A 27,249-nucleotide genomic window follows, 5' to 3' on the forward strand; every position below is an offset into this window, starting at 1 on the left:
CTGCCCGCCTCGGCCCGAGGTCACGTGCACACAGGCTCCGCCCCTCGCTCCCCCTCCCGCTGCGGTTCCTGCAGATCTGGCTGTGGCGACACTGGAGACCCCGATCTCCGGCGCCCGGTGAGTCCGCGGCGGGTGGCGGGTGGTGGCGGGGTGCGGGACCCGGGGCGGGGTGGGCGAGCTGCCGGGACCGGCCGGGGTCGTCGGCAGCGGCCGACGCGGGATCCGAGGGTGCGGGCTCCTCCCGTGGGGATCCCGGCTCTCCACCCACCGCGTCCCGACTCAGGTTCCCGCCGCCCTCGGCCTTGCTGGGGCCGGCAGGCAGCGGACCGTCAGCCGACGTGGGGTCTCCACCCTAGACCCCAGGCTGGGTTCGGGGGTGGGAGCCGGGTTTTGCCCGGAGTAGCCCCGCCGGGGCCGGGGGTGGGGGGTGGTCTGAGGCTGGCTCTGCGCGCAGTGGGGCGCCAGGACCCTAGAGGGTGTTGAGCACCTTGAATTAATGGAGGAGTCTCTGACGTTCTCCCAGAACCAACTAGAATCCCCGAGGCCCCTCTAGGGATGCGAATGCCACAGGTGGGGGTTGGCGTAATGCGCAGACTCAGGATGGAAGACCCCCCCCCCCCACCCCACCCGCCTGCGCCGCAGTGCGCAGTAGTGGGTGGAACTCGCCATGGTGCGCACTTGGAATGCGTCGGGGCCCTCAGGGCCTCCAGTGCCCCCAACACACCCCACCAGCCAGACTAGGGTGCCCGCATGGACCCTGTGTCTCTCTGTGCTGCTCCCGAAAACTTGCGTGGGGAGGGGAAAAAAAAAAGCAATCTCCTGGGAGGAGAAACCCTGGTCTAATTAGTGTTTAGGCTTCTCATTGAGAAATCCTTTATCATATTCTTCCCGGCAAGTGATGGAGGGAGAGAGGGCACCTGGGGTCTGGGCGGGTGGGATTCAGGGAGAGCAGAGAGCAGGGGAGGGGCCACTCCACCTTTGGTTGAGGCCGGCTCCGCACAGGTTGTTGGCTTCCTCTCTCTTCCAGCAAGGGGGGTGGGGGTTAACCCATCTGGCTCAGACCCCCTAGAAGGGAACTGCATTGTGCCGCTCCTGATGCCCCTGGGCCCCCTGCCCATTGCTGGGTTCTCTGAGCCTGGGATCCTGACTGGGTGTCTGTGTTGCCCCCACGCCCACCCCAGGCATGCCCTCCTCTGTGAAGGCGCTGGGTCAGGCCAGGCCCTCGGGTGCAGGGATGGCCCCACAGGCCTGCTGCTGCTCTCCTGCGGCTGTGCAGAGGAGGCTGCCCATCCTGGCCTGGCTGCCGGACTACTCCATGCAGTGGCTGAAGATGGACTTCATCGCCGGGCTCTCGGTCGGGCTCACGGTCATTCCCCAGGCGCTGGCCTACGCTGAAGTGGCTGGACTCCCGCCTCAGGTGAGATGTCTGTCCCCAGCCACATCGCCTCCCCATGGCCTGACCCCATTCTGGGCCTCAGCACCCACAGAGAAGCAGAGTAAAAATGCATAGTATCCTTTCCAGACAATCCGGGCACCCAGAGCTCCTGCCCCAGGGGGCCCAGGAAGCCTTGGGTTATGGTCTAGAGCATGTGACTACCTTTGGGCAGACACACGCCCCTGAAACTGCTCTTGTGGCACTTGTCACACACAGGCACCAGGCTAGTTCTGAATTGCCTAATGGGGCTAGTGGGATGACTCACTGTAGCCTTAAGAATGCTTTCTCAGACTCGCAGACTCACAGAGAAGCACACAGGCCTTTGTGCTCCCACAGATAGTCCCCAAGGCCCCGCTTGGGTGCAGATAGAAAGGAGGTCCCTTAATCAGCAGGTCCACACCCATGGATGATAGAGAGTGAGTGGTTTACCCTGCCTGGATGTGCTGGTGTGCCCAAAGTACATAATGGACACACAGATACGTGTGCTCAGGCGTCTACACCAGGGACACCGTGGGTGTGCCTGGTGGCTCCTAGGTGCTCATCGCTCTCTCTGCCAACAGTACGGCCTCTACTCTGCCTTCATGGGGTGCTTCGTGTATTTCTTCCTGGGCACCTCCAAGGATGTGACTCTGGGCCCCACGGCCATCATGTCCCTCCTGGTCTCCTGCTACACCTTCCATGAGCCCGCCTATGCTGTGCTGCTGGCCTTCCTATCGGGCTGCATCCAGTTGGCCATGGGGTTCTTGCGCTTGGGTAAGGTTCTCAGGCTTTCCTGCCGTTGGGGGCGGGGGAAGCGTGCGCTGTGGTTCTGCTCTTCCTGGGGTACCCGGGTACCTGCCTCCTGGAGATGCCCACACCCTGAGCATTTTTTCCTGTGCATTTCAAGGGCTATCCCTGAGTGTGTGTGTGTGTGTGGGGGGGGGTGCCCTCAGCCTGTACCCTGTTCTGTTTAGAGGCCAGGACACTTGGAGAAGTGTCGAGGGCCTCAGACCCTAGCCTCCATTTCTTGCTGTCCAAACCAGTCCACACAGGGCATGTTGCCCATGAGTCCTTAGCCCTAATCCCACCCACGTCACCTCTCTCGGCCTACATCCGCCTGTGTCCTCTGGGACCGGGTGGAGCTGGGACCAGCTTGGTATTCCCTCTTGGCCTGCCAGGGTTCCTGCTGGACTTCATCTCCTGCCCCGTCATTAAAGGTTTCACATCCGCTGCTGCCGTCACCATCGGATTCGGGCAGATCAAGGTAGGCATGCTAGTTGGCACTGGGACACCTGTAGGGTAGCAGGACCAAAGCCAGGTCCTGATATATGCGGGCCAGTCGACGTCCTGCTGTTCCTGAGCTCGAAGCATGCACTGTTCACATGGGTCTCTGTTACTAAAATGATCCCTCTGGGGAGATGTTGGGTGAAGGTCAGATTCTACAACAGGTAGTTTGGGGGACCAGTAACAACAGCACTGCTCTTGGTAGAGTTTTGCCATCCATGAGCCACGGCCAGGCTCTGCTCCAGGCTGGCCCATGACAGTCTTCCCTGATGGAGGGGAGTGAGAAGATTGAGGACAGGAGATATGTGTGTGAGAATCAAGTACCTAGCACTTCTTGCCCTCCTACTATGGCTGGGGACTGGCTTACACACTTTCCCTGTGTTTGATCCTCACCACAGCCCCGGGAGGGAGGTTTGTCATCATCTCCAGTTCGAGAGGAGGAAGCAACTTAGAAAGGTGTGGGCGAATGCGATTTATGTGTTATGTACATCAGGGAAGCTTGGCAAGTGCTGTTTCGTGGGATGGTTTGTCCTTTATTCTGGAACCAATAGCTTTCATTTTTAATGTCAGGAATGCGCCTTTATATGATTGTAATCTGCATAGAGGGTAGCCTTTTTATGCATTAGTACTTGGGGACACTAGACCCCCCAAAGTCATTAAAACCTTGATTAGGTCATCACAGCCATGTGAGCCTAGGCTAGGGTGCAGGTGGGTTCCTCTTGACCTGGGCAGAAGCCATTGTCGGTCCACCCTGGGGGCTGTGTGCTCAGTGGATTTTGGGGTCCTTGGGACCCTGACAGCCCTGGGAGTCTGGGCCTCCACTTACCCATCTGACGCTCCCCACTGGGTCTCAAGCCCATAAAAGAAGAAAGCACAGAGTAGAGCCCCTTCTCCCTCCCGATGGAGGACCAGGGTCGTGGTGACAGGCCTGGGGGGTTCCTCCAGCCCCCTTCCCTGGAGGCCCTCAGAGCCCTCGGGGCTGTTCAGTCCGGAGCTCACCTTGGTTATTCCTTCCAGCGGGGAGGGTCGTGCCCGGCAGGTCGGACTCCGAGTGACGGACGAAACCTCGGACCAATGACGGCGCGTTTTGCACAGTGGTGGGCGGGCTTCTGAATGACGGACGCGGCTATGAGCCAATAGCGGCGGGGTGGGAGGGCTGGGGCCTCGGACCCTGGACCTCGGACCAGGGCGTGGTGGAACCGGTCTCCCTGCTTTGAGATCTCCCGGGCTGATTTTCCTCAGAAATGGAAATAATTTTCAGAGAGGTGTCGCTCCCCACAAACGTTGTGAAATGCCCTTCCCCCAAGGATAACTTTGAGATCTGCCCTTGGGGGCTTTGGGAATGGGTAGATGGTCCCTGGAGAGCCCTGAGATGTGCCCCCAGGAAGGGACCTTGGGGGCGGAGGATTCTGGATTTACACGTTGCTGAGATGCTGCAAGGGAGGGGCCTCACGCTTCAGGTTTCATTTCAGGGGAAGCTTGTCTGATCAGAATCTCTGTTTGAGCAGAGTCTCCTGGGACTGCAAAACATCCCTCGGCAGTTTTTCCTGCAAGTCTATCACACCTTCCGCAACATCGGAGAGACCAGGTACCCCAATGGTTCTGTGATTCTGCCCCCATATAAGGAAGCTCTTCCTCCCAGACCCCTTGTCCCGACCCCCTCCCCATTTCCACTCCTGGGTGGCATTTATTCCATCCTCTGGGGTCTTGCTGCTCAAACAGGGGTTCCCAGAGCAGCATCAGCACCCCGGGGGAGCTGGTTAGAAATGCAGACTCTCGGGCTGACCCAGACCTGCTGAATAGAGTCAGGTTTAACAGAACTGCAGGTGGCTGGTGTGCGTGGTGAGGTTTGAGAAGCTCTGCTCCCAGAAACCTGAGAGCCAGTCAGCACGACCCCGTGCAGAGCTTTCCTGGGTGGTGGGATGGGGAGACACCGCAAAGAGGAAGAGCAGGTTTGCTATTCAGTGAGGAGGAGGAGATGCCAGCAGAATGTTCAGGTGGCCAAGGACGAGACGGCAGGTAGAGAGAGTATGAGAGCAAGGCAGCTGGTCGTGGGGTTCCTGCAGCATGCACCTCCCCCAGGTGGAGGAGTCCCTCCCAGGGGGCAGGCAGGTTAGAGGGACAAACAAGAGCTGCTCCTAGATGAGCCCAGCCTGCAGCCAGGACTCCTCTCTGGCTAGAGGAGCAAGAGGAAGAAATGATCTGTCAGGAATTGTAGGGGGGCTGCCTGGGGCAAGCAGTGTTGATGCCTGGAGGGAGTGGGGGACACCTGTCACCGTCCTCTTCTCCCCTTCTGAGCTGCTGCTGAGGCTTTCTGGGGACTGAACCCAATGGAAGCCAGGGGTTCCCTGGCCCTTGAGATGCAGCGGTGGGGGTCACTCTCCTGGGGGGCAACGGAAGTGGAGACTGACCAGTTGGAGAGCATCGTAGACTGTCAGAAATGAAAGGGTTGTTTAGTCCTAAGTCTGTGGAACTGACGAGGCATCTGTAGCGCAGAGAACGACGTGACTGAAAACGAGACCAGGGGCTGGCCCCGTGGCCGAGTGGTTAAGTTCGAGCACTCCACTGCAGGCGGCCCAGTGTTTCGTTGGTTCGAATCCTGGTCGCTGACATGGCACTGCTCATCAAACCACGCTGAGGCAGCGTCCCATATGCCACAACTAGAAGGACCCACAACGAAGAATATACAACTATGTACTGGGGGGCTTTGGGGAGAAAAAATAAAATCTTTTAAAAAAAAAAAAACAAAAAACGAGACCAGTAGCCCTGCTGCCGTGGTGGCCTGGGCCTCCACTCCCAGTCCCGCGCAGCCTGTGTACTTACTGAGCTTTGAGTAAAGTTTTGAAATAGAACAGAGATGCAGTTTCTTAGGAAAAAGCGAAAAGAGCAATCAAGAGAGAAAGCTTTCCTGCAGAAGTGGCAACCAAAGGCCAGAAGGCATGTGCGGTTGGCCAGTTGGGCAGCAACCAGGTGTCTGTCTGCAGGGTGGGCGATGCAGTGCTGGGGCTGGTCTGCATGGTGCTGCTGCTGGTGCTGAAGCTGATGCGGGACCACGTGCCTCCTGTCCATCCCGAGATGCCCCCCGGCGTGCGGCTCAGCCATGGGCTGGTTTGGACTGCCACCACAGGTGAGGGGCTTTTTGGCTGAGGAACTGCTGTCCTGCACAGCCTGGGCTGCAAGTTGTGGTCACCGTGGGAGCCCTGAGTCCTACCCCTAGAGATTCCTATGTCACTGGTCTGGACGTGACGTGGGCCCTGGGGTGTCTCAAACTCGCTGGGTGCTTGTGATGCGCGGCCGAGGCTGAGAACACTGTTTTGCAGCAGTTCTTGATCAGGAGCGATTTCCCTCCCTGGGGACATCTGGCAATGTCTGGAGACATTTTCGGTTGACACTATAGGGCGAAGCTGTTACTGGCGTCTAGTGGGTAGAGGTAGGGATGCCTCTCAACGTCCTGCAGTGCACAGCCTCCCGCGGCAAAGAATGACCTGCGCAAAATGTCAGTAGTGCCGAAGTCCAGAAACCCTGGTGTGCACTCATGTCCTTGGGGGAGAAAACAAGTTTCACTGAGACCAGCTGGTTGTGTGTTAACGGTGCACCTGCTGGGGTAAACATTTTGCTTCAGGCGTGGAATCCACAGGTTGAGTCACAGTTAAGAAAAGGATCCATAAAGAAAGGCTGTAAGACTGGGGCCTTCAGGGAGGCCATCTGCTCGTTGAAGGGCCATCTCTTGGAGGGTGGAAACCTCCCCTCAGAGGTCCCTGTGGCTGAGCTGCCGGTCGGTGACATCCAGAGAGGAAGGCAGGTACAGGACAGCAAGGGAGCGTTGGGATCTGCTGAACCTGCCCAGGGCAGAAGGGAAAGGAAATCAGCCCCAGCGTGGCCCTGCTCTTCCGTGGTCGTGAAGTCCAGCTAGCTGTAGGAGGGAGAGGCCCCTTGAGTCACTTCCACCTCCTCAGGCTGGTCGCCAGTCGCTAGAGTCGCTCACTAGACACCATTCTGCAGACCAGAGGCCGTGGGTAAACACTGAGCGCTCAGTAGGGTGGAAGAGCTCTGGGCTTAGAGTAAGATTACCTGGTTTCAAAGCCCAGCTTCACCGCTTCCCCAGCATCTGATCTTGGACAGGTCACTTGCCAAAGTGTCTGAGCTTTAGTTCAGTCGTCTGTGAAATAGTGAAACAGATAAATGCTCTGTTCTCTAAAACCCTGACCCTCAAAATGTGGCCGCGGACCAGCAGCCTGTGCATCTCCTGGGAGTTTGTTGGAAATGCAGACTCGCAGGCCCAACCCAGACCTCTGACTCAGAACCTGCAGATTAACATGCTCGCCAGGTTATTGGTAGGCATGCCAAGTCAGAAATGCTGCTCTGAAACCCCGTGGGTTTCTCAGGAGCTGCTGTCTCCTTTCTCTCCAGGACATGTGGCATCGCCTTAGGAAGTCAGCGAGCTCCCAACTGTTTTTTTTAAAAAAGTCATCGTTCAAGCTTGTATTTTAGCCGAGTGAGGACAGTTAATCTATAGCAGTACTTTGTTTGGCAGTTTGTGCCTCTTGAGCTCCAACATATCCTTATGTCACTTCTTCCCCTTTTCAGATGGAAAAGGGGAGCCGTGCAGAAGTGGAATGAGTCGTAATCTGACATACGGTGCTTTATGGCTTATAAAGCACTTCACACACGTTACTCCTTTTGATTCTCATAAGAGGCCTGAGGATGGGATGATATTTTCCCCGTTTTGCCAGTGAGGAGAATGAGGCTATGAAAGGCAAAAGAAACAATTAAGACAGACTTCTCCAGGTCACACAGCTAGGACAAGGCAGATCTTTATTATTTCCTTTCTTCTGCTTATTTTGGGTTTACTTTGTCTTTTTCGAATTCTGAAGGCAGAAGCTCAGGTCTTTGATTTGAGACCTTTCTTCTTTTCTAATATAGATGTTCAGTGCTGTATGTTTCCCTCTCAGCACTGCTTTAGCTGCACCCCACAGTTTTCACAGGTTGTGTTTTCGTTTTCATTTAGTTCTAGGTGCTTTCTGATTTCCGTTTTGACTTCTTCTTTGACCCATGGGTTATTTAGAAGTGGTTTCTTTTATTTCTCCTTTGAATCGGGTGCTATTTAGCAGCTAATTTCCAAATATTTGGGGATTTTCCAGTTAATATTTTGCTGTTGATTTCTGATTTAATTCCACTGTGGTCAGAGAACATACTTTGCATTTACATGCACACGTAGGATTACAATTTTTTCTTGATATAACCCTCTTTATCCCTGAGAGTCTTCTTAGCTCCAAAATCTACTTTTCCTGATAGAGAGCTTACTCCAGCTTTCTTTTGATTAGTATTAGCATAGATTTTCCTATGCTTTCATTTTTAAAATATTTAACTTGTGTCTTTCTGTTTAAATTATGTTTTTAGTAGGAAGTATATAGATGGGTTTTTGTGTTTTAATCCAATCTGACAATCTCTGTCTTTTAACTGGGGATAATGCCATTTACATTTAATGTGATTATTGATATGTTTGCCTTTAGATCTAACATAATTCTATTTGTTTCCTATTTGTCTCATTTGTTCCCTTTTCCCTGTCTTTCTACCATCTTTTGGATTGAGTATCTTTTATGACTCCTTTTTATTTCCTTTATTGGCTTATTGGCTATCACTGTTGCCTGTGTGTTTTTTGCTTTTCAGTGGGTGCTTTAGGGTTTATTGTCTACATCTTTATTTTCAGGCAGTGTGCATTCAACTTCGTGTTCATATAAGAACTTATGACAGGATTAGGATACTTCTGTTTCTCCCCTTCCAGCCTTTGTGCTATTGTTGTCTTATATTTTTCTTTAACATCTATTACAAATCCCACAGCAATCACCTCCGCTTTAAACATGCAGTTACTTTTAAAGAGACATAAATAATAACAACAAAGTCTTTTATGCTTACCCACATTGTCACTCGTTCTGGTGCTCTTCATTCCTTTGTGTAGACCCAGATTTCCACCTGTATCATTTTCCTTCTGCCTGAAGGACCGCCTGTATGTTTTCTTGTCGTGCAGGCCTGCTGGTGATGAATTCTTTCAGCTTTTGTATGTCCAAAAAAAACTTTATTATGCTCCCATTTTTGGAAGTTAGTTTTGCTGAATATAGATTTCTAGACAGTTTTTTTCCCCTTCAGTACAGTCATGCATTGCTTAACAAAGGGGATACTTTCTGAGAAATGCATCATTAGGTGATTTCATTGCTGTGCGAACATCACAGAGCGTATTCACACAAACGTAGATGGTATAGCCTACTACATACCTCGGCTGTATGGTACTAATCTTGTGGGACCACCATCATATATGTAGTCTGTTATTGACCAAAACGCCGTTATATGGTGCATGGCTGTGCCTTAAAGATCGATTCTGCTGTCTCCTGGCCGCTTTGCTTACAACATGAAGTATGCCGTTCTTATCTTTGTTCCTCTGTAATTGACCCTTTTTTCTGCCTACTTTAAGATAGTCTATTTATCACTGGTTTGGGGCGGTTTGATTGTGATGTGCCTTGGTGTGGGTTCTTTTGGTGTTTCTTGTGCTTGGGATTCATTGAGCTTCTTGGATGTGTGGGCTTGCTGTTTTCACCAAATTTGGAAAAATATCCAGCCATTATTTCTTTGGATCTTTGTACTGCCCCCCCCCCTTCAGATTTTCTTTGCAGACTCTGATACATATAATTAGGCTACTTGAAATTGTCCTGCACTATTGATGATCTGTGCAGTTTTTTAATCTTTCTTTCCTCTGTGTGTTTCATTTTGGATGGTTTCTGTTGCCACATCTTCAAGTTCACTTGTCTTTTTTCCTGCAATATCCAGTTTTTTGTTAATCACATCTGGTGTTTTTTCATCTTAGACATTGTGGTTTTCATGTCTGTCTTCCACGTCTCTACTTAACATACTTAATCTTCCCACCAGCTTTTGAACCTGTGGAGTACAGGTACGCTTACTCCTTTTAGTGTCCTGACTGCTCATTCTGTCCTATTTGTGTCACTGGGGGTCAGTTTTGATTGATTGATTATTCTCCTCATTATAGGTCATATTTTCCTGCTTCTTTGCACGCCTGGTGATTTTTCACTGGATTTTGTGATTTCAGTTGGATGTCATGAGTTTGACCTTGATGGGTGCTGGATATTCTTGTATTCTAGAAATCTTCATGAGCTTTGTTCTGAGAAGTAGTTAAGTTGCTTGGAATACTTTGATCCATTCGGGTCTTTTTCTTAAGCTTGGTAGGCTAGAACAGAGTGGTGTTCATTCTAGAGCAGGCGTTGGCTGATGGTGGCAAACCATGGCCAATGGGCCAAATCTGGAATTGTGTTCCAGTTCTCTATTGAAACACAGCGGCTCCCATTCATTTCTGTATTGCCTCTGGTGGCTTTTGTGCCATAACAGCCGAGTTGAGTAATCTTAACAGACTGGATGGCCCACACAGCCAAAAATATTTATTGTCTAGCCTTTTACAGTGATAACTTGCAACCCCAGGTCCAGGGCGAATTTCTCTGCTGCTGGGGTAAATCCTGACTGAGTACCTGATGCCCCGTGAGTTATGAGGTTTTCATTCTGGCTGCTGGGGACACAAACTGTTCCTGGCCCGTGTCAGGGGTCATCCCTTCTAACCCTCTTGGGTGTCTCTTTCCCCGGTTTGCGTTGTAGTTTCCTCATAGGTGTGGGTTGCTAGTTCTCTGCTGCACACCCACGGGGGGCCCTCCACAGGTCTCCAAGCTCTCTCGGTGGGGTCATCTCCTCTCCTGTGAGCTTTCCTGTCAAGCTCAGCCGCCATGATGTCCCTGGACTCCCAGCATTGCCTCTTCCATCAGAGAGACCCCAGGCTCTGCTGGGGGCCCCCTCCACACCCCACACACTAGAGACGCTCGAGGCCATCAGCTACAGGGCCATCGCAGGCTCACCTCCCTTGTGTCCCATCTCAAGGGATCATCGTCCTTCGTGCCTTTATGTCCAGCATCTTTACATCCAGCATTGAAAACCGTTGTTCCATGCATTTTGTTCAGTTGTCGGTTGTTTCCGGCTGCAGAGTAAGCCTGCTCTCTCACTGCGTCTTACTCTGAAGAGGAATCTTCCCTGGACATCTGATGTCAAAGTGTCTTTCCAGCTGTGCTGTCAGCTGTGCTGTCGGCTGTGTGGTCACCAGTAGATGGTGGTGACCAGCAGATGACTTGCACACTGGCCCTGTGTGTCACTGCCCTGACCCTGATCCTAACCAACGGCTTTGTTTTCCATGGTGTCATGTGCTCGTGCCTGCCACGCGTTTGCTTGTATCTGTGTCGTTTCCCAGGCTGGCCTGGAAGGGGTCGTGGCTGGGCTGGGTCTTCTGCTTCCTGCGGGTATTTACCCCAGCTACCCAGAGGAACCAAGTTACACCGACAGCCTCTCCCTCTCTGTCCTAGCTCGCAATGCCCTTGTGGTCTCCTTTGCCGCCCTGGTTGCGTACTCTTTCGAGGTGACCGGATACCAGCCCTTCGTTCTAACTGGGGAGATAGCCGAGGGGCTCCCTCCAGTCCGGACCCCTCCCTTCTCAGTGACCACCGCCAACGGGACAGTCTCCTTCACCGAGATGGTACAGGTGGGTAGAGATGGGGAGCCAGGCCGGTTCTGTTCCTGTAATGTATCTGCTTAGTGACAGGGAGCTCTGGGCTCAGCTAGGACAGCTGAGTCCTCAGCAAGGGCCACCTCTGGGTGCAGGGACAGGTGTGAAAGAATTCCACCTTGGGCAAGCCTCAGGGGACTCCACATTGATTTTTCTGCCTTGAGCCCAGGGTGTTCCTCCCACTGTGGATCCTGGCAGAGCAGGAATTGGCTGTACTCTGCTCTGCGGCTTGCTCCTTGCTTGATGAGGAGCCACTGCCTCGCCTGTGTGAGCTCACAGCCTGCAGCACATTTGCTTCTGTTAGATGTGGAAGAGCCGTGCCCGCCTTGGAGGGCCACTGCCTGGGCACACCCATCCTCACCTTCCCCAGAGGGCCACTCACCCACCCTCTCTCCTCTCTCAGGTCATGGGGGCAGGGCTGGCCGTGGTGCCCCTGATGGGTCTCCTGGAGAGCATCGCAGTGGCCAAGTCCTTCGGTAAGACGCCCGCCCCACCCCTGCCCCTGCTCCTGCACCTCATGCCCGCTGCTTCATCCCCACGCCTCGTCCCTGTACCTCCTCCCCGCCCCCATGCCCGCCCCATCCCCCCACACCTGCCCTCACGCCTTGGCCCTCCTACCTTCTTGCTTGCTTTTGTCTGCTCTATTTTTAAAAATTTGAGTATTTATCCAAGTAATACATGCTCATGTTTTTAAAAAAAATCTATAACAGTGATGGATTTACAATGAAAAATGCCCTCCAGGGGCCAGCCCAGTGGTGTCGTGGTTAAGTTCGCACACTCTGCTTCAGCAGCCCGGCATTCACAGGTTCGGATCCTGGGTGCAGACCCAGCACTGCTCGTCAGGCCATGCTGTGGCGGCGTCCCACATAAAGTAGAGGGTTGGCACAAATGTTAGCTTAGCAGCAATCTTCCTCACAAAAACAAAAAAGCAAACAAAAAAACGCCTTCCAGTGGTGGCTGGAAATGTTGGACAGCCTGTGGAAATAAAAGCCCCTGCATTTAGCCTTTGCCAATTGCACTTCCTGGGGTGTAAATTCACCTGACCCCCGGCCGATGTCGAGCCGAACGTGGAGTTTGAACGTCCCCAGCTTGGGATGAGGTGTGCCGTAGCCACCGTCCGCCGCACAGGCGCAGTTAGATAACCTCCACAGTCACAGTGAAATGTAGCAGAATCATTAGGAACGACACGTTTAAGTATTATCTCTGCTTTTAATGTAATTTAATTGAGAGTTTTCATTTAATTGATAATGCTGTTTTTAATAACCAGCTCACAACACTCCTAAAAATTTAACGACGTGCCCTTTCCAGCTGGCTGAGCACACCGGGCCTGTCCCCTGCTCGCCCTCAGCGAGGCCGGGAAATATTAATCTAAGCATCTATTCGTCTTCAGTGCTCTGATTCCCTCCACGTGCGTTGAGGCTGTTTCAACGTGTCCCCTCCCTTCCCTCGTAGGTCCGCGGGACTTCGCTGGAGGACATTTTCACCCCGTTCTGCAACATAGTTGAATCCTCCTTGTGTTTGGGTATAGGTTAATTCTAGAGGTTAAAACCCAGTAAATGGGATCTATGTTGTTGTTGACTATGTAGATTGTGTTTACTGCCCAGCCCAGGTTGTCAGCCAGGAGTAAATTTCCTTCTCTGAAGTTCCGGCATCTTGACCTTGACACCATTCCAAGGAGAACTTCCATTCTAAAGGGTGTTCCTTTTCAGACACCAGCAGTTGCTCAAGATCACGCTGCATTTCAGTTTGCAACATGTTCAGTTCACATTTCTCTTGTTCAGTTTTTGTTTTTCTGATAATTTTTTGGGGGGTGTCTTGGAATCTGCATCTTCCAGCTTTTATTCATCTTAGAAAACTTTCCGTTTTCTTTTAGAGTCAGCTGACCTCCTCTTCTAGTTTGTAAAGCTTGTCCTTTTCCCGAATCAGGGCAGCTGCCCGTGACCTGAGAATGGCTTTTACATTGTTAAATGTTTGGAAAAAATCTAGAGAAGATTAGTATTTTGGGAGACATGAAAAGTATGTGAAATCCGTATTTCACAGTTCACAAAGAAGGGGTTATTGGAACGATCTGGCTCGCTTGCTGACGAGTTCTCCAGCTGCTTCAGGCTGCAACGGCGAGATGAGTAGTGGCGACAGGGAGCGCAGCCCTCAAAGCTTCAAATACTTAGAGTCTGGCCCTTTACAGAAGACGTTTGCCCACCTCTGTCCTAGGTTCAGGCCCCCCTGATTCCCCGTAAATCTTTGCCTGCTCATCTCTCTGGGGTGGCCTCATCTGTGACCTTCTAGTTTTCCTGATTTGTAGTCAGAGAGGTTTTTGGTTTAGAACTTTTCCTCTCTATTATAAAAGCAATAGATGTTTATTGTGGAAATTGTTGAAAGTGCAGGAATGGATAAAGAAACAAAGCACCTGAAACCTCCCTCACCATCTCAATTAACTACCGTTGCCATTCTGCTGTCTGGCTTTCTGCGTTTGTGTGTGACGCACACGACACGCACGCATGTGCATTTGTGTGTATGTAGATACTGTATATGTGTTTATATGTTTATATTTACAAAACCTAGACAAGGCTGTAGACAGGAATGTAAAACCTATCTTTTCATTTCATGAGCATTTTCTGATAATGTCATACATCTAGTGACAGTGATTTCATTGTCTCTTCTCTTTAGCTTCTCAAAATAATTACCGCATTGACGCCAACCAGGAGCTGCTGGCCATCGGTAAGGCTGCAGGGCGGCTCCCCTGAGGTCTGGGTGTGCTCCTCTGTGTGTCACTCCCGTTGTGCCCATATGGTGATGCTCAAGATGAGGGGCAAGGAGCAGGCCCTTTTGAAATATTAGCGTGGAGTCGTTCTCACATCTCCACATGGTCCAGTTTAATCACTGGGAGTAGGGAGGGAGCTGGCATCTGGTGTCCAGTCTGGCTGAATCTTATTGAGTGCTTGCTGTGTACCGGACCATGAGGTTTGTAGCCTGATTCTGTGCCGAGGAATGCCTGGAATGTTCCACCTGGGGTGGGAGGAGGAGCTTGGGGCTGGGGGAGGAGTCAGATTACTGAAGAACGAGGCCACATGGAGCCTCGGGTGAGCCCACTGGTTGTGGGGCTCCTGGCTGCCTCTGCCCCTGCCTGTGGCCTCCCCCCAGGCCAGGCAGGTGGATGAGGGAAGCCTCAGGTCGGCCCCAGGCTGCCCGGCTGTGGATGGGGCCTGTGCCAGCTGTCACATTTAGTTTCTTTTGTTTTGTCTTCATCAATCTGGCCTCTCTGGTGATTCCTTTTGAGAGCATGGCATGCATCTTAAATTTGGTTATCGTTGCTGATTTTAATTTTGTGGATGCCAGGCCTTCCTGCCTTTCCTCCCTACCCTCGTGAGGCGGGCACAGGTCTAACCAGGCAGTGCCGCTGGGCTCCTTCCCGGAGGAGTCCACCGGGAACTTCTGCCTAGGCTACTTCATGGCAGCATTTTGGAGCCGAGCCACTGGGTTTCTTGACAGCAAAGGGCATAGGCCCCGGGATGGGTCACACCTGGGATGTTGGGGGTGCCCCTCTCTGATTTCACGGTAGATGGTAGAGTCGGGGTTACCCCGGAATCACTGGCCCCTGGACAGAGAAAATCTGTAGACTTCTCCATTCACCCACCATTAAATGCTGCCGATGTGAGTTCTCAGGGCATCTCGTTCCCGTTTCTACAAATAGCACAAAACCCCTCTCCTGATGATGCAGTGAGTTCCAGAGCACAACACAGACAGAAGTGACAAGTGATGGTCACGAAGCTGAGGCTACTAAGGCGGACACATTTAACGCAAGGGCTGCTGACTCCGTGGTATGAGACAGGCCAGGCAGCTTTCAGCACACGCATAGCAAGAGGCTGACGTGGGTCCCACAGAACGCCAGCGCTAGGGGACCCCCCATCAGCAGCTTTGCACGGATTCGGGTCTCTGACCCAGCTTTTGTGGAGCCCACGTAAGGAGTCATGGTGACTACGTGTGGTCAGTGCATAGCCTTTGCTGCGCCCGCTCATGTCTGACCACATTCTCAGACGTGAGCTGGGCCATGGGACCCAGGGGGGCCTGATTCTGAGTGGGGCCCCCCTCAGGCTGTCTCAAGAGCAGGTCTTCAACCTGTGGCCCCATTTTACAGCGGGGGCAGACTGTGGTCTCTGTGGAGGCCCCTGGGTGAGACAGATGCCAGTGGGGTCTATTGTGATAAACATGGGCTTAAGTATCTCGGTTCTCAGGTCCCAGCCAGGCTCCAGGCAGGGTTCCATCCAGTAGAGGTTAATCCGTGTCACATGAGGAAGTCAGCTGACTAGCCGTGATCTCCTACCCCTCAACTCAGTGGAGTAGGTGGACGGCAGCTGACCTCCGCACACTTGGGTCTGGCTGTGTGCACTTGCCTAACTCGGCCATCCGCCCCCTCTGGAGAGGTGGGGTTCCCTTTTCTGCTATAGAGGGAAAAGGCATTTTAACGTGCATGGGCAAGGCCGCAGTCGGAGTTATTTTAAAGCTGGAATCGACCTCAGCAATCCTGGCGAAGATCATGGTTTGTTTCATCCTTCCCTAAGAGAAAGAGAGAGTGTGTGTGGACGAGCTGTCGAGCCCAGCAGATGTAGGACACCCCCTCCCGTAATTCCTCCCCTCTCTTATGCTTGTGTTTCATTTCTGGTTTTTCCCCTTCCCGCCACCTCCCATCTCATCTATTTTTTCCCTCTGTTTTATGCTCTCCCCCTTCCCCACTGAACTTTTCCTTCTGTTTTCTCCCCAGGCCTCACCAACATGCTGGGCTCCCTGGTCTCTTCCTACCCGGTCACAGGCAGCTTTGGACGGTGAGTGACCACATCCTCCTCTGTGCCTCCAGGGAGGTCCGGGCCCAGTTCAGAGGGTCCTGGTCCAGCTCAAAGAACCAGCTTGCCCTTGCTGGCCCTGCCCACGTCCTGACGCCGTTTCAGTCTTGTCCCGGCACAAGTCTGCGCCCTGCCAGCCCTGGCATCCGTGGGAAAGCAGGAGTGGGGCTCGCTCTGCTCTCCTCCAGGATCTCACCTAGCTTGCTTTGTGCTGCAATCTAATACTAACAAGTTGCCAGTGCATTGGAGTGCTCCCAGCATATTGGTGCAGAGTTAATTCCTGAAAGAAGTGGGGGTGGGAAGGACAGCAGCTCTGCCTGGGAAGTGGGGCATGGGGGCGAGCGCAGACCCCACTGTGGTGTTGCTAGAAGGCAGGAGGACAGGACGGGAGAGTGACCTGTGGTGAAAGGAAAAAGAGGGCTTGGCCAGCAGGCCTGGCCCTCAGGCCGAGTCCCCAGAACCACTGACCTGACTCTGTCTGAGTACTGGACCTTCCCAGGGCCCCAAACACCCCATCCCAGGGGACGCAGGGCACACTGCCCAACCTCCCCGCACCTCAGTGTCTGTAAAATGGGCACATAGCCGGGCCTAGCTCAGAGAGTCACTTAGAGGATTAAACGAAAAGCACGTAGACCAATGCCGGTGACACGGCACGTGCTGCGTTAATGTTTATGAAACAAAACTGCTAACCGTGTTTCGGGTGAACTCACGTGTTCTCGTCTTGTGGGCGTAGCTGGATCACAGGCTTGTGCCATTAAGGTGGCGTTTTTGTGCCCCCCCAGGGTCTGCACAGAAGCTTGTATGTAGTGGGTGCTGAAAAAAAGTCTGTGCATGTTTAATTAGTGACACTTCTGCACCCCTCCTTAGAGGTGAGCGGCGACTTACGAGATGGCCTTCCGTGGAGATGTACAGACGGACAGTTATTTCCGGAGGAAGTATGGGTGGGCAGAGGTTGTGGCGAGGGCTTCCTGGGGGGCGCAACGAGGCAGCGTCCTGTCCTGCTGCTGAAATCCAGTCGCGGTTCCTCCGTGGCCTTCGTGATGGCGAAGGGAGACGCGGGCCCGAGGACCAGCCCTGCGGCAGAGGGGGCTTTTCTGGGCATTCTGTCTGAGGGCAGTTTTCCAAACAGGCAAAATGGAAGCGAAAAAGAAGCAAAATTAACTTCTGATTCCACCACCCAGGGAGACCCTCCCTGTTGGAAGTTTGGAGTTTCTCCTTTCAGGTTTTTTCCTGTTCGTGCAGTGTATCTACGTGTGCCTGTGTGTTCGTGTATCTACATATGTAACGTGTGTATATGTTAAGTGGGCTTCCCCCGACTTGACAGTATCGTCAGCATCTTTCCATAGCAGTAAAAACAGGCATCTGCATCCTCATTTCTAGTGGCAGCAGAGAATTCCATTGTAGGGGAGCGTGCTACATTTGTAGGGCGATCACAACAGAATACCAAAGACGAGGCAGCTTGAACAACAATTTACGTTCTCCCGGTCTGGAGGCTGGAAGTCCAAGATCCAGATGTCGGCAGGGCTGGTCTCTCCTGAGGCCTCTCCTTGGCTTGCAGATGCCGCCTCCTCACTGTGTCCTCACGTGGTTTTTCCTCTGCACACGGATGCCTGGTGTCTGTCTGTCCAAATTTCCTCTTCTCATAAGGACGCCAGTCAGATTGCACGAGGGCCCACAGTAACTGCCCTGTTTTAACCTAACCACGTCTTGAAGGCTCTTTCTCCAGATACAGTCAGTCTGAGGTCCTGGGGGCTTCGGCATGTGGATTTGGGCTGGGCCATAATTCAGCCCACAGGGGCGAGTTTTATTTCACGGGTCCTCTGTAGGCTGTTCCGATTTGCAGCTAGGCCTCTCTCACATGTGCTGATGGGTTGCTTTGGGTTATTTAGAAGGTCCGAGAAATCTCCCTTTGGTGAGGGGACATCAAAGCTCCCTCGTGCTCCTGAGCCTCTCCCACTCGGTGCTGACGTCGTGGGGCCCAGGTGGTCCCTCGAGAGCAGCCCCATCTCGGGAGATCAGCCACAGCTGTCTGCACTGCCGCCTCCCTGCTCTCTGGGGTCCAACAGCAACTAATGGGCCTCTGTATTGCCTTGCAGGACGGCCGTGAACGCCCAGTCGGGAGTGTGCACCCCAGCAGGGGGCCTGGTGACAGGTGAGCGCCCCCATGCACTGTGTTCCCCTTTTGCCCAGGCAGAAGGATGGGAGGAAAGGAGAGCAGGGAACCGCGGGGCAGCAGCCGGTCCCCCGAGTGCAGGGCCGGCCCCTCCCGCCGGGCTCCTCGCTGGCTGAGTGGAGGTCGCGAGGTCGGGCCGTGAGCTCTCCGACGCCCCCGCAGGAGTCCTGGTGCTGCTGTCGCTGGACTACCTGACCTCACTCTTCTACTATATCCCCAAGTCCGCCCTGGCTGCTGTCATCATCATGGCCGTGGCCCCCCTGTTCGACACCAAGATCATCGGGACTCTCTGGCGCGTGAAGAGTATGTATTTCCTCCTTGGTCAACGTGGAGGTTATTGCTTATTCCCTGACCATCTTCCGGGGGCCATGGTGGTGGGTGGGAGCTGGGAGGGTCACGCAGTTCTGGGAGGTGTCACTGCCAGGCCGAGGGCGGGTTGCCGGGAAAAGGGGCTCCCATCAGCTCCTCAGGCCTCCGAGAGCACCCTGGACCAGCTCTACGCAGCGCTGAGCGCATCTGCGGCACGCCACGCTCCCCTCCCTCCGCCCTTCCCTCCTGGTCACCTGCCTTCAGTGGCCCCGTGCCCTGCCGGCCTAGCTGGGGGAGGGATGGGAGACATTCCAGGATGACCAGTGGGGTCCGGTGTAACAGCCTCCCTTTCTCCTCCGCTCACAGTGGCTCAAGGATTCCCTGGACCTGCAGTTCCTTTAATGTAACAAGTTTTGTTTTCTTTGGTTTTTCGTTGGCCCCATGAGATATCCGGTGAAAGGAACCGTGGTTTGATTGTGCACCTAACACGTGCCTGGGCCCGTTCCTAAAGCATTGTGTCTGATCTATGAAACTGCACTGCTGGGCCTCAGTTAATGTGCTGTGTGGGACATAGCAGATGCCACTGCTGGGCGGAGGCCCAGGGCGGAGGGGGCCATGTCTGAGCTATGTGTGTGGGGGTGGAATCCGGGGCTGCCCTTGAGCCCACCCACTTTGCCCAGGGCACCTCCTTCTGCCACTCAGAGAAGCCATGCGTCTCGACCAAGTCACACGGTTTCTGAGGGGTTTTGTGGTGGCCCTGACCCCCATGTTGCAGCCCTGGCCTTGTCTCCAAGTCCCTTCTTAGTCCCCTGAGAAGTGCCCACTGTGGGCTCCTCCCAGAGGGCAGGGGGCCTGGGCCTGGCCAAGCAAGTCTTAACGGCCCCTCAGTCCAGGCAGGGAAGGATTTTCTGCTCTAACACGTCCCTGAGCTGGCATGGCCGTCGGCAGCGTCAGTCACCGAGTCCCCATACGGAGGTCCCTCCAGGGCTGCTTGGGATCCATGACACCTTTACCTATTATGCGAAAAGCCCCGAATACTCTGCTTTTGTCCAACCTCGTCTGCTGGTCGGAGGGAAGGCAGAGGTCTCTGGGAGCTGGGCTCACTGACGAGGGGCCACCCCTCAGCTGGGCCCCTCTCTCCCAGGGCTGGACTTGCTGCCCCTCTGCGTGACGTTCCTGCTCTGCTTCTGGGAGGTCCAGTACGGCATCCTGGCAGGGACCCTGGTGTCCGTGCTGATTCTCCTGCACTCCGTGGCCAGACCCAAGATGCAGGTAGCAGCCCGTGTGGCCTCCGAGAGGGGCTCTGCTGGCCTCGGGGTGTGGTGGGGGAAGTGGGCCGTGGCAGGACCCTTTGTCTCCATTGTCTTGTGCTTTGAGCTGTTGGTGTGACCGTCGCCCTCAGCACTGCAAGTGGCCGTTTGCCTAGTGGACGGGTATCGTCCTTGTGTCGTAAAGTACAGGGCTGTCCCCCTGGGCGTGGGGTGAGGGCTCCTGCCAGCTCTGCACCCCTTGTCCCCCGAATCCTGGCAGAGCTGCCCTATTGGACTTGCCTCCAGGACTCACTGGCCTCCCCCATGCCGTCCCCAGGTGTCCGAGGGGCCAGTGCTTGTCCTGCAGCCGGTCAGTGGCCTGCACTTCCCTGCGGTCGAGGCCCTCCGGGAGGCAATACTGAGCCGGGCCCTAGAAGGTACGTGGACCGGGGCGAGGGGTACTGCAGTGACTCTGGGCCCTGTACTGCCTCTCCGCACCCCAGCCTGGCTCCCACAGGACCCCACGGCCCCGCCCTTGGCTGTCAGGGAGGAGCTCGCCACTCTTGGGCCCAGGAGGTCTCGGAGCATCTCAGAGCAGTGTCCAGTGGGTGCCCACAGTCTGCATGCAACAAGGGTGACAGTCCCCAATGCTTGTCCCCTTCCAGGGAGTTGGTATTCAGGGAAGAAAAGGGGCCTGTTTGCTCTCTGAAGGAAGCTGCTGCGCTGTCCCCAAACAGCTGTTGTCTCGGGTCCCCCCACCCTGTCCCCTCTCTGCCGGGGGACGGAGCGCTCGGTGGCCTCGTTCTCCCCCGTGCCTCTGGCCCCCTCCTCCGGTGTGACCCGGCTGACGCCTGTCTCCCCAGCATCGCCCCCTCGCTGTGCGGTCCTGGAGTGCATGCACATCTGCAGCATCGACTATACCGTGGTGCTGGGGCTCGGGGAGCTGCTGGAGGACTTCCACAAGCAGGGCGTCACCCTCGCCTTCGTCGGCCTGCAGGTGGGTGAGCCCAGGGCTGCTGCCCACCCACAGTGGAGCCGTGGTTCACAGGGAGGAAAAGCTGGGCCCCGTGGGAAGGTGACATCTCTGGGCTGTGCCACCATGCTGTGCAGGGCCCGGGCCCTCTGCTGGCTCTGGCCCTGCCTCTCATCTAGCCATTTCTGTCCCCTCGGCCCCTCCGCCTCCCTCTCTGTGAAATGGGGAGCAGCAGCCCCTGCCCTTGAGGGAATGCATGTGTGACCTCACTTCCCTGAGGTCAGTGCTGGCGGGTGTCCCTTCCATGCACCTCTTGGGACTGGGGGTGCACAGTGAGCGAGAGCTGGTTCCTGTTCTCAGGGAACTTGTATTTTAAGAAGCAAAAACAGACACATAAGTACAGAAATGCACACAAAAAAATGTCGTGGGGGCTTCAGGAGACTGGAGAGAACAGGGTTCTGCCAGAGACTGTACTGATCAGGGTGACAGAGGAAGTCCCGGAGAGATTTATTAGAATCCTTGTCCTGAGCTGTCAGAGCGCCTGGGGCTGTTCCAGACAGCATTCGTGCTTCCCCTCGCGGTGTTCAGATACCCTCAGAGCACAGTCGCAGGGGTTCCTCCCAGCAGGCGCAGCCTGGGCCGGGGTTGACGGCGGGACCCCAGCTCCCCGCGCCTGCGAGCGGGGCTGACTAGCAGCAACACAGGGATGTGGTCTGTGTTGTGCTTAAATGCCACCTGCCTTCCACATCCTACACGTGGCACACAGGGACTGAAGCACGTCCCACAGCCTCTCGGGAGAGACATCTGTGAGCTCATTGTGAAACAAGGCACCACGTGGAGCCCAGCGCCATGGGCGTAGGTCACAGCTGGTACTTACCAGGGTTTTATTCATTCTCGACCAACCAGTGAGGTTGGTATCATCATCATCCCCATGTTGGGACAAGGATACCAAGGCTCAGAGAAACCGAGTAACCTGTCCAAGGTCACACAGCAAGGGTGGCGGCCCGGGCTTCTCACTGGGGGCATCTGGCTCCAGATCTGTGCACTATGCGTTATATCCTGTGTCATATTTGCAGAGCACTTGTCTTTGTGTCTTTCGGAGAGTGTCAGTTTTAAAATGTTCCTCTTCCAGCGTTTCCCAGAGGCAGCGTTTCTTCTGTCCGTTTCCCTGAGTGGAGGGGAAGTGGTACCTACCCGGAGATCTGAGAGAGCCTGCGAGGTGGCCAGAGGGCGGTGGACCCAGGGCCTGCCACAGGCCGCCTGCCCTCCTGTGCCGCAGCGGGATCATCCTTGCCTGGAACTAACGTTTGTGTATCCGTCAGGTCCCCGTTCTCCGTGTCCTGCTGTCCGCTGACCTTAAGGGCGTCCAGTATTTCTCCACCCTGGAGGAAGCAGGTGGGTGCAGGCAGAGGCACTGGGGGAGCCGAGACAGGCCCGTGCGCCCAGACTCTGTGGCATCAGGGCTGCAGGACGGGAACTCTGGGAAACGGGAGGATCGGAGTCCGAGAGTGGGGAGTGCGAGGATGGCTGGGGAGGCAGTGGGCACGTTGGCAGGGGGCCCTCCTGCTCTGGGGTTTTATTTCTTAGGGGTGCGTGTGTCTTTAATTGAGGCACGGTTTACAGACCGTGAAATGCACAGATCTTAAATGGGCAGTTTGAGTTCCGACAGGTGGATACAGCTGGGTGTATCAAGATGTAGAACATTTCCATCCTTCCAGAAAGTTCCCTCATGCTGTCTCCCAGTTACCCCACTAAGGGTAACCACGTTCTGATGTCTTCCACCGTAGGTCAGTGTAGCCTGTTCTAGAACATCAAATAAATGGAGTCGTAAGGACTCTTTGCATCTGGCTTCTTCGACTCAACATGAATCTGTAAGATTCATGCATGTTGTTGCTGGAAGCAGCTCAGATGGCTATCTGCAGGAGATGCAGGAACCACTTGTGGCCCAGCCGTACGAGGGGACCCACCCAGCAATACGAAAGGGTTCTCATGGCACTGAAAGTGAGGAGGCACTGAAGGAGACTTAGGTGAAACGCAGTGCAGGGTTGAGGGCGCCGGCCCAGGGGACCCTCAGCTCCCTGTGCTCTAGGACCCGGAAATGCCAGCCTTTAATCCCGCTCTCTGAGCTGACCTGTCCTCACTTCCACTTTCTTAGTGTTTGAAAACCTTGTGTTTTCTGCAGAGAAATACTTGAAGCAAGAACCAGGGTCCCAGCCCTACAACATCAGCGAGGATTCTGTCCTGGAACACAAGGTCGCCCTGTTGAAGGCCTAACTGGGCCACCCATGGGCATGTGATGTTTGGAGAGTCTCGCAGAAGGTTCCTGTCACTGCGATGCCAGGTGCCGCCTCCTAAACGCGCTGGCCTGAGGGGTTGAGAAAGCCTGAGCAGGTGACGTGGGGGAGGAAGAAGGCAGCCGTGCCTGGAGAGCCGCAGGTGGGACTCACTGGCCTCGTTTGCGATGACTGCGAAATTACCTGCCTTCTCTTCCTGGGCATGAACCCTTTCTGCAAGAGTGGTTTAGGAGAGAACCTTCTAGAATGACAGACCCCGTGAGAGAGGAAGGAGCAGGGACTTCAACCTCGTCTAGGAGAGCAGTCCTTGAGCCCTTGCCCCTTCCTGGATTTCAGAGGAAGCGGGGGGCACTGTGGGCATCTCAGAGATGGGTTCCAACCTCGATGGCGCCGTCTGTGCTGTTGATGCGAAGAAAACCAAGGTGTGCCAAACGACTTAAAGTGTCTGTTAAAAATAATTTTGTTGTTTGTGTTTTCTAAATTAAAACAGTAATAGCTTTGGTGATTTTGTAAAAATCGTAAATGCTTCACGTAAACACTGCAGGAAACCATCCCCCACCCCAGTCCACTTTGGTGTTAGTTCCAAACCCCCTCCCTCCAGCACTCGGACGTGTCCGCATGGGGGTGTGTGTTCACAGTCTGATGTGAGTGGATCATTTCATACGTGGTGCTCTGTAATCCACATTTTCAAGTGGTCATTGCTGTGAATTACTTATTGTGATAATAAATAGACAATACGTGACTTTTAATGGCCACCTGATATGTTATTCCGTGTATGTGTCACGGGTTACTTAGCTCCCTACACATGGACTTTGCTCGTTCGGCAAGGGGGTGTATGTTCTAAGTTTCACTTCAATCATCTTTAGAGGTCAAGCCTTGCGTGTCTTAACCACAGAACATGCAAACTGCGGAAGGTTGTGTGGCAGTCAGAGGAATGAGGTGGAGTACACGGACTAGCAGATCTTTCACTGAAAAAAGCAAGTTGCAGAGGGAACCCACCTTAAGGTAGCATTTGCGTGCACGCACCCACTCAATGATTCTATGATGTATGTTCGAGTTTAAAAAAAGTTCTGGAAGGATACACATCAAACTGATAAAAGTGATTACTTCTTGGTGCTACACTTTCTGGGTTGATTTTAACTGTATATGTATGGTTTAATTTTTCAAAGAACAGTACCTTAGTGTATTAGCTCATAATTAAACATTAGCTTTAAAAAAGAAAAGATAAGTGCCTGGAAGGAGTTTGGACCTCGGTGTCAGAAGATGCAGGGCTGCACTCCGCCATTGTGCCTCAGCAGCCAGACAAGCTCTCTGAGCCTTGGTCTATAGACCAGGACCCATGTGGCTCTGTTGATGGCACAGTTGATCAAATGTTCTTCACCCATTGGCTGCTGCGGTGCGTACAGCTGACCCAGGAGATAACGAGGTCACCAATACCATCGCAGTTCCCAGCCTCCTTTGTGCGGAGTGTGGCCACGTGACTGAGATCCAGTCAGTGGCGTCTGTCGTGCTTTGGATTGTGTCCCCCTAAAATTCATATGCTGAGTCCTACCCCCCAGGACCTCAGAATGGGACCTTGTGTGGAAATGGGGTCCCTGCAGATGTGATTAGTTAGGAGTTCATACTGGAGTAGGGTGGGCCCTAATCCACTATGGCTGTGTCCTTAGAAAAAGACGAGGTTTGGGACAGTCACACACACAAGAACGCCACGTGAACAAAAAGGCAGAGATTGGAGCAATGCTTCTACAAGCCAAGGAATGACAAAGATTGCCAGCAAACCCCCAGAGGCTGGAAGAAGGGCTGGAACAGATTCTCCCTCACAGCTCCCAGAAGGAACCAACATTGACTACACCTTGATCTCAGGCTCCAGCTTCCAGGACTGTGAGACGGTGAATTTTGGTGAATTTCGGTGGTTTAGGCTGCCCAGCTTGTGGTATTTTGTTACTGCAATCACAGTACATGAAAAGTGTGTGTGCCTTTTTTTTTTTTTAAGATTTTATTTTTCCTGTTTCTCCCCAAAGGCCCCCGGTACATAGTTGTGTATTTTTAGTTGTGGGTCCTTCCAGTTGTGGCATGTGAGATGCCACCTCAGCGTGGCCTGATGAGTGGTGCTGTGTCCGTGCCCAGGATTTGAACCACTGAAACCCTGGGCCGCTGAAGCAGAATGCGTGAACTTAACCAGTCGGCCACGGGGCCAGCCCCCGTGTGTGTGTGCCATTTCTAAGCCTAGCCAGTGAAAGCCTTCCACACTCGCTCGTCCAAGCTGTCTCCCCGTTTCTGGCTGGCTGGCACAGAGACGAGTTCCTGGTGCTTCCGGAAGCCATGTGCTGAGAATGGCAGGGTTTGGATCAGCCAGAGTGGAGAAGGGTGCCTGCTGAGCTGTATACGCCCAGCACTGCTAGGTGGGCGAGAAGCAAGCTCTGAATGCCCGCTCGTTACAGCGGCCGGTGGAGCTCTGACTGTACAGACGATGGTGACGTAGACAGCGCTGTCCGATAGAAATGCAACGCCAGCCTCAAATGGGAGCCACATATAGCATTTTAACATTTCTAGTAGCTGTATTAAAAAAGTACAGAGAAACCAGTGAAGTTAACGTCAATTTTTATTTAACCCATTACATCCAAAATAAATCTTTTTTTTTTTTAGGTATGCTTTCTTCAGTGAGGAAGATTGGCCCTGAGTTAACATCTGTTGCCAATGTTCTTCTTTTCTTTTCCTCCCCAAAGCCCCAGTACACAGCTGTATATCCCAGTTGTATGTCCTTCTAGTTCTGCCACGTGGGACGCTGCCTCAGCATGGCTTGATGAGCCACGTCTTGGTCCGGGCCCAGGATCTAAACTGGTGAACCCTGGGCCCACCCGAAGCAGAGCGCACAAACTTAACCACTCAGCCGTGGGGGCCAGCCCCCAAAATAAATCTTTTCAACATGTAATCGATGTAAATCTCGTCAATGAGATATTTTACGTTATTTTTCTCATACTAAGTCTTTGAAACCAGTGAGAATTGTACACCCAAAGCACAGCCCAGCTCAGACCAGCCACATTTCAAGTGCTCGATGCCACACGTTTCCCGAGGCTGCTGTGTGGGACCACGCAGGTTTAGAACATTCAAATCTAAAAGGATTAGGAGGCCACAAGCTGTGCTGAGCTCGTGCCTGGGTTTGTCTCCACTCAAACTCGAGAGAGTTGTAAGAGACTCAGCGTCGTGGTGGAGGAGGCAGCAGGCATGCTGGGCTCCGAGGGAACTGTGTTTGAGTCCAGGTTGCTCCAATTTCTCGAGGCCTGACATTGGGTAAATGTCTAATTTCTCTGACGCTTACTTTGCACATCCTCCAAAGGGTGGTTGCTGGGATTAAATTGAGGATGGGGTACAGTGCTGGTGTGCAGCAGGAACATAATAAGTAGTGGCTGCAGTCCTGAACTGACGACCTCGCGTTAGTCTCTCTTCCACCCTGCTTTGTTCTCACCCGTCTCTCTCTCCCACATGAATTGAATGTCCTACGTGTGTCAGGCAGCTCACCCTCAAGGTCTGGCTTCTTTAAAATGTGTGTCTTTGGGGAAGTTGCCCCGGCAGGAAGATGCCTGATGCAGAGCCCTGATGGAGACGGGGGTTGGACGTGAGGGTGAACAGGGAAGCATTTAACTCAGGCTGCAATGCCAGAGTCGTGTTCCTCCCATGCTCCAGCAATCCGTTTACCCGAAAATGTAACAGGGCAGGGGATCCAGTGTGACTGCGCTGTCACGCCCCCTCTGCGGCTTGAAGCGCTGGAGCAGCAGCCTCGGTGCCACCAGCCCCGAGAGGAGGCAGCTCTCCAGCCACGTCCCTGCAGGCCCCACGCCCAGCGAGGCCTCCTCGTGGGTAGGGGGCTGGGGATGCTCTGCGAGCCAACGTGGGGACAGCGGGCATGCTGTTAGTGCTGGCGTGGGGCAGGGACCTCCATCTTTCTGTAAAAGAAAGTCTGCCTGGAGCTGGCCTCACCTGAAAGTGAAGAGCAAACCTTTTTCTGGCTGAAGTGTGATTATTTTTGTAACATCTGTTTTGTGTGGATAGATCCTTTGTAAATTCAGCTACTGACGCTGGAAAGGAGCTTGTTTTCCCTCCCTTTA

At 53.8% G+C, this 27,249-nt stretch overlaps 1 protein-coding gene across 1 annotated transcript; it reads left to right on the forward strand.

Annotated features, from left to right (window-relative positions):
• The first annotated feature begins 9 nt into the window (after positions 1-9).
• Positions 10-23,892, forward strand: SLC26A11 (solute carrier family 26 member 11). Its single transcript, XM_014863886.3, has 17 exons — positions 10-117; positions 1,182-1,417; positions 1,996-2,188; positions 2,593-2,678; positions 4,207-4,286; positions 5,683-5,825; positions 11,107-11,282; positions 11,710-11,782; positions 13,974-14,024; positions 16,066-16,126; positions 18,241-18,296; positions 18,480-18,620; positions 19,771-19,898; positions 20,214-20,313; positions 20,740-20,873; positions 22,172-22,244; positions 23,032-23,892. The coding sequence occupies exons 2-17, from the start codon at positions 1,184-1,186 to the stop codon at positions 23,121-23,123; spliced, it is 1,821 nt and encodes a 606-aa protein (XP_014719372.3). The 5' UTR covers positions 10-117; positions 1,182-1,183; the 3' UTR covers positions 23,124-23,892.
• Positions 23,893-27,249: the final 3,357 nt, after the last annotated feature.

Source organism: Equus asinus, chromosome 13 (genome assembly GCF_041296235.1).
Source record: "Equus asinus isolate D_3611 breed Donkey chromosome 13, EquAss-T2T_v2, whole genome shotgun sequence".
Lineage (NCBI taxonomy): Eukaryota > Metazoa > Chordata > Mammalia > Perissodactyla > Equidae > Equus > Equus asinus.

Coding starts and splice junctions, on each gene's coding strand:
- SLC26A11 (XM_014863886.3), top strand. CDS start 1,184: ATGCCCTCCTCTGTGAAGGCGCTGGGTCAGGCCAGGCCCTCGGGTGCA. Junction 5,826..11,106: donor GGTTTGGACTGCCACCACAG/GTGAGGGGCTTT, acceptor TCTCTGTCCTAG/CTCGCAATGCCCTTGTGGTC. Junction 20,314..20,739: donor ACTGAGCCGGGCCCTAGAAG/GTACGTGGACCG, acceptor CTGTCTCCCCAG/CATCGCCCCCTCGCTGTGCG.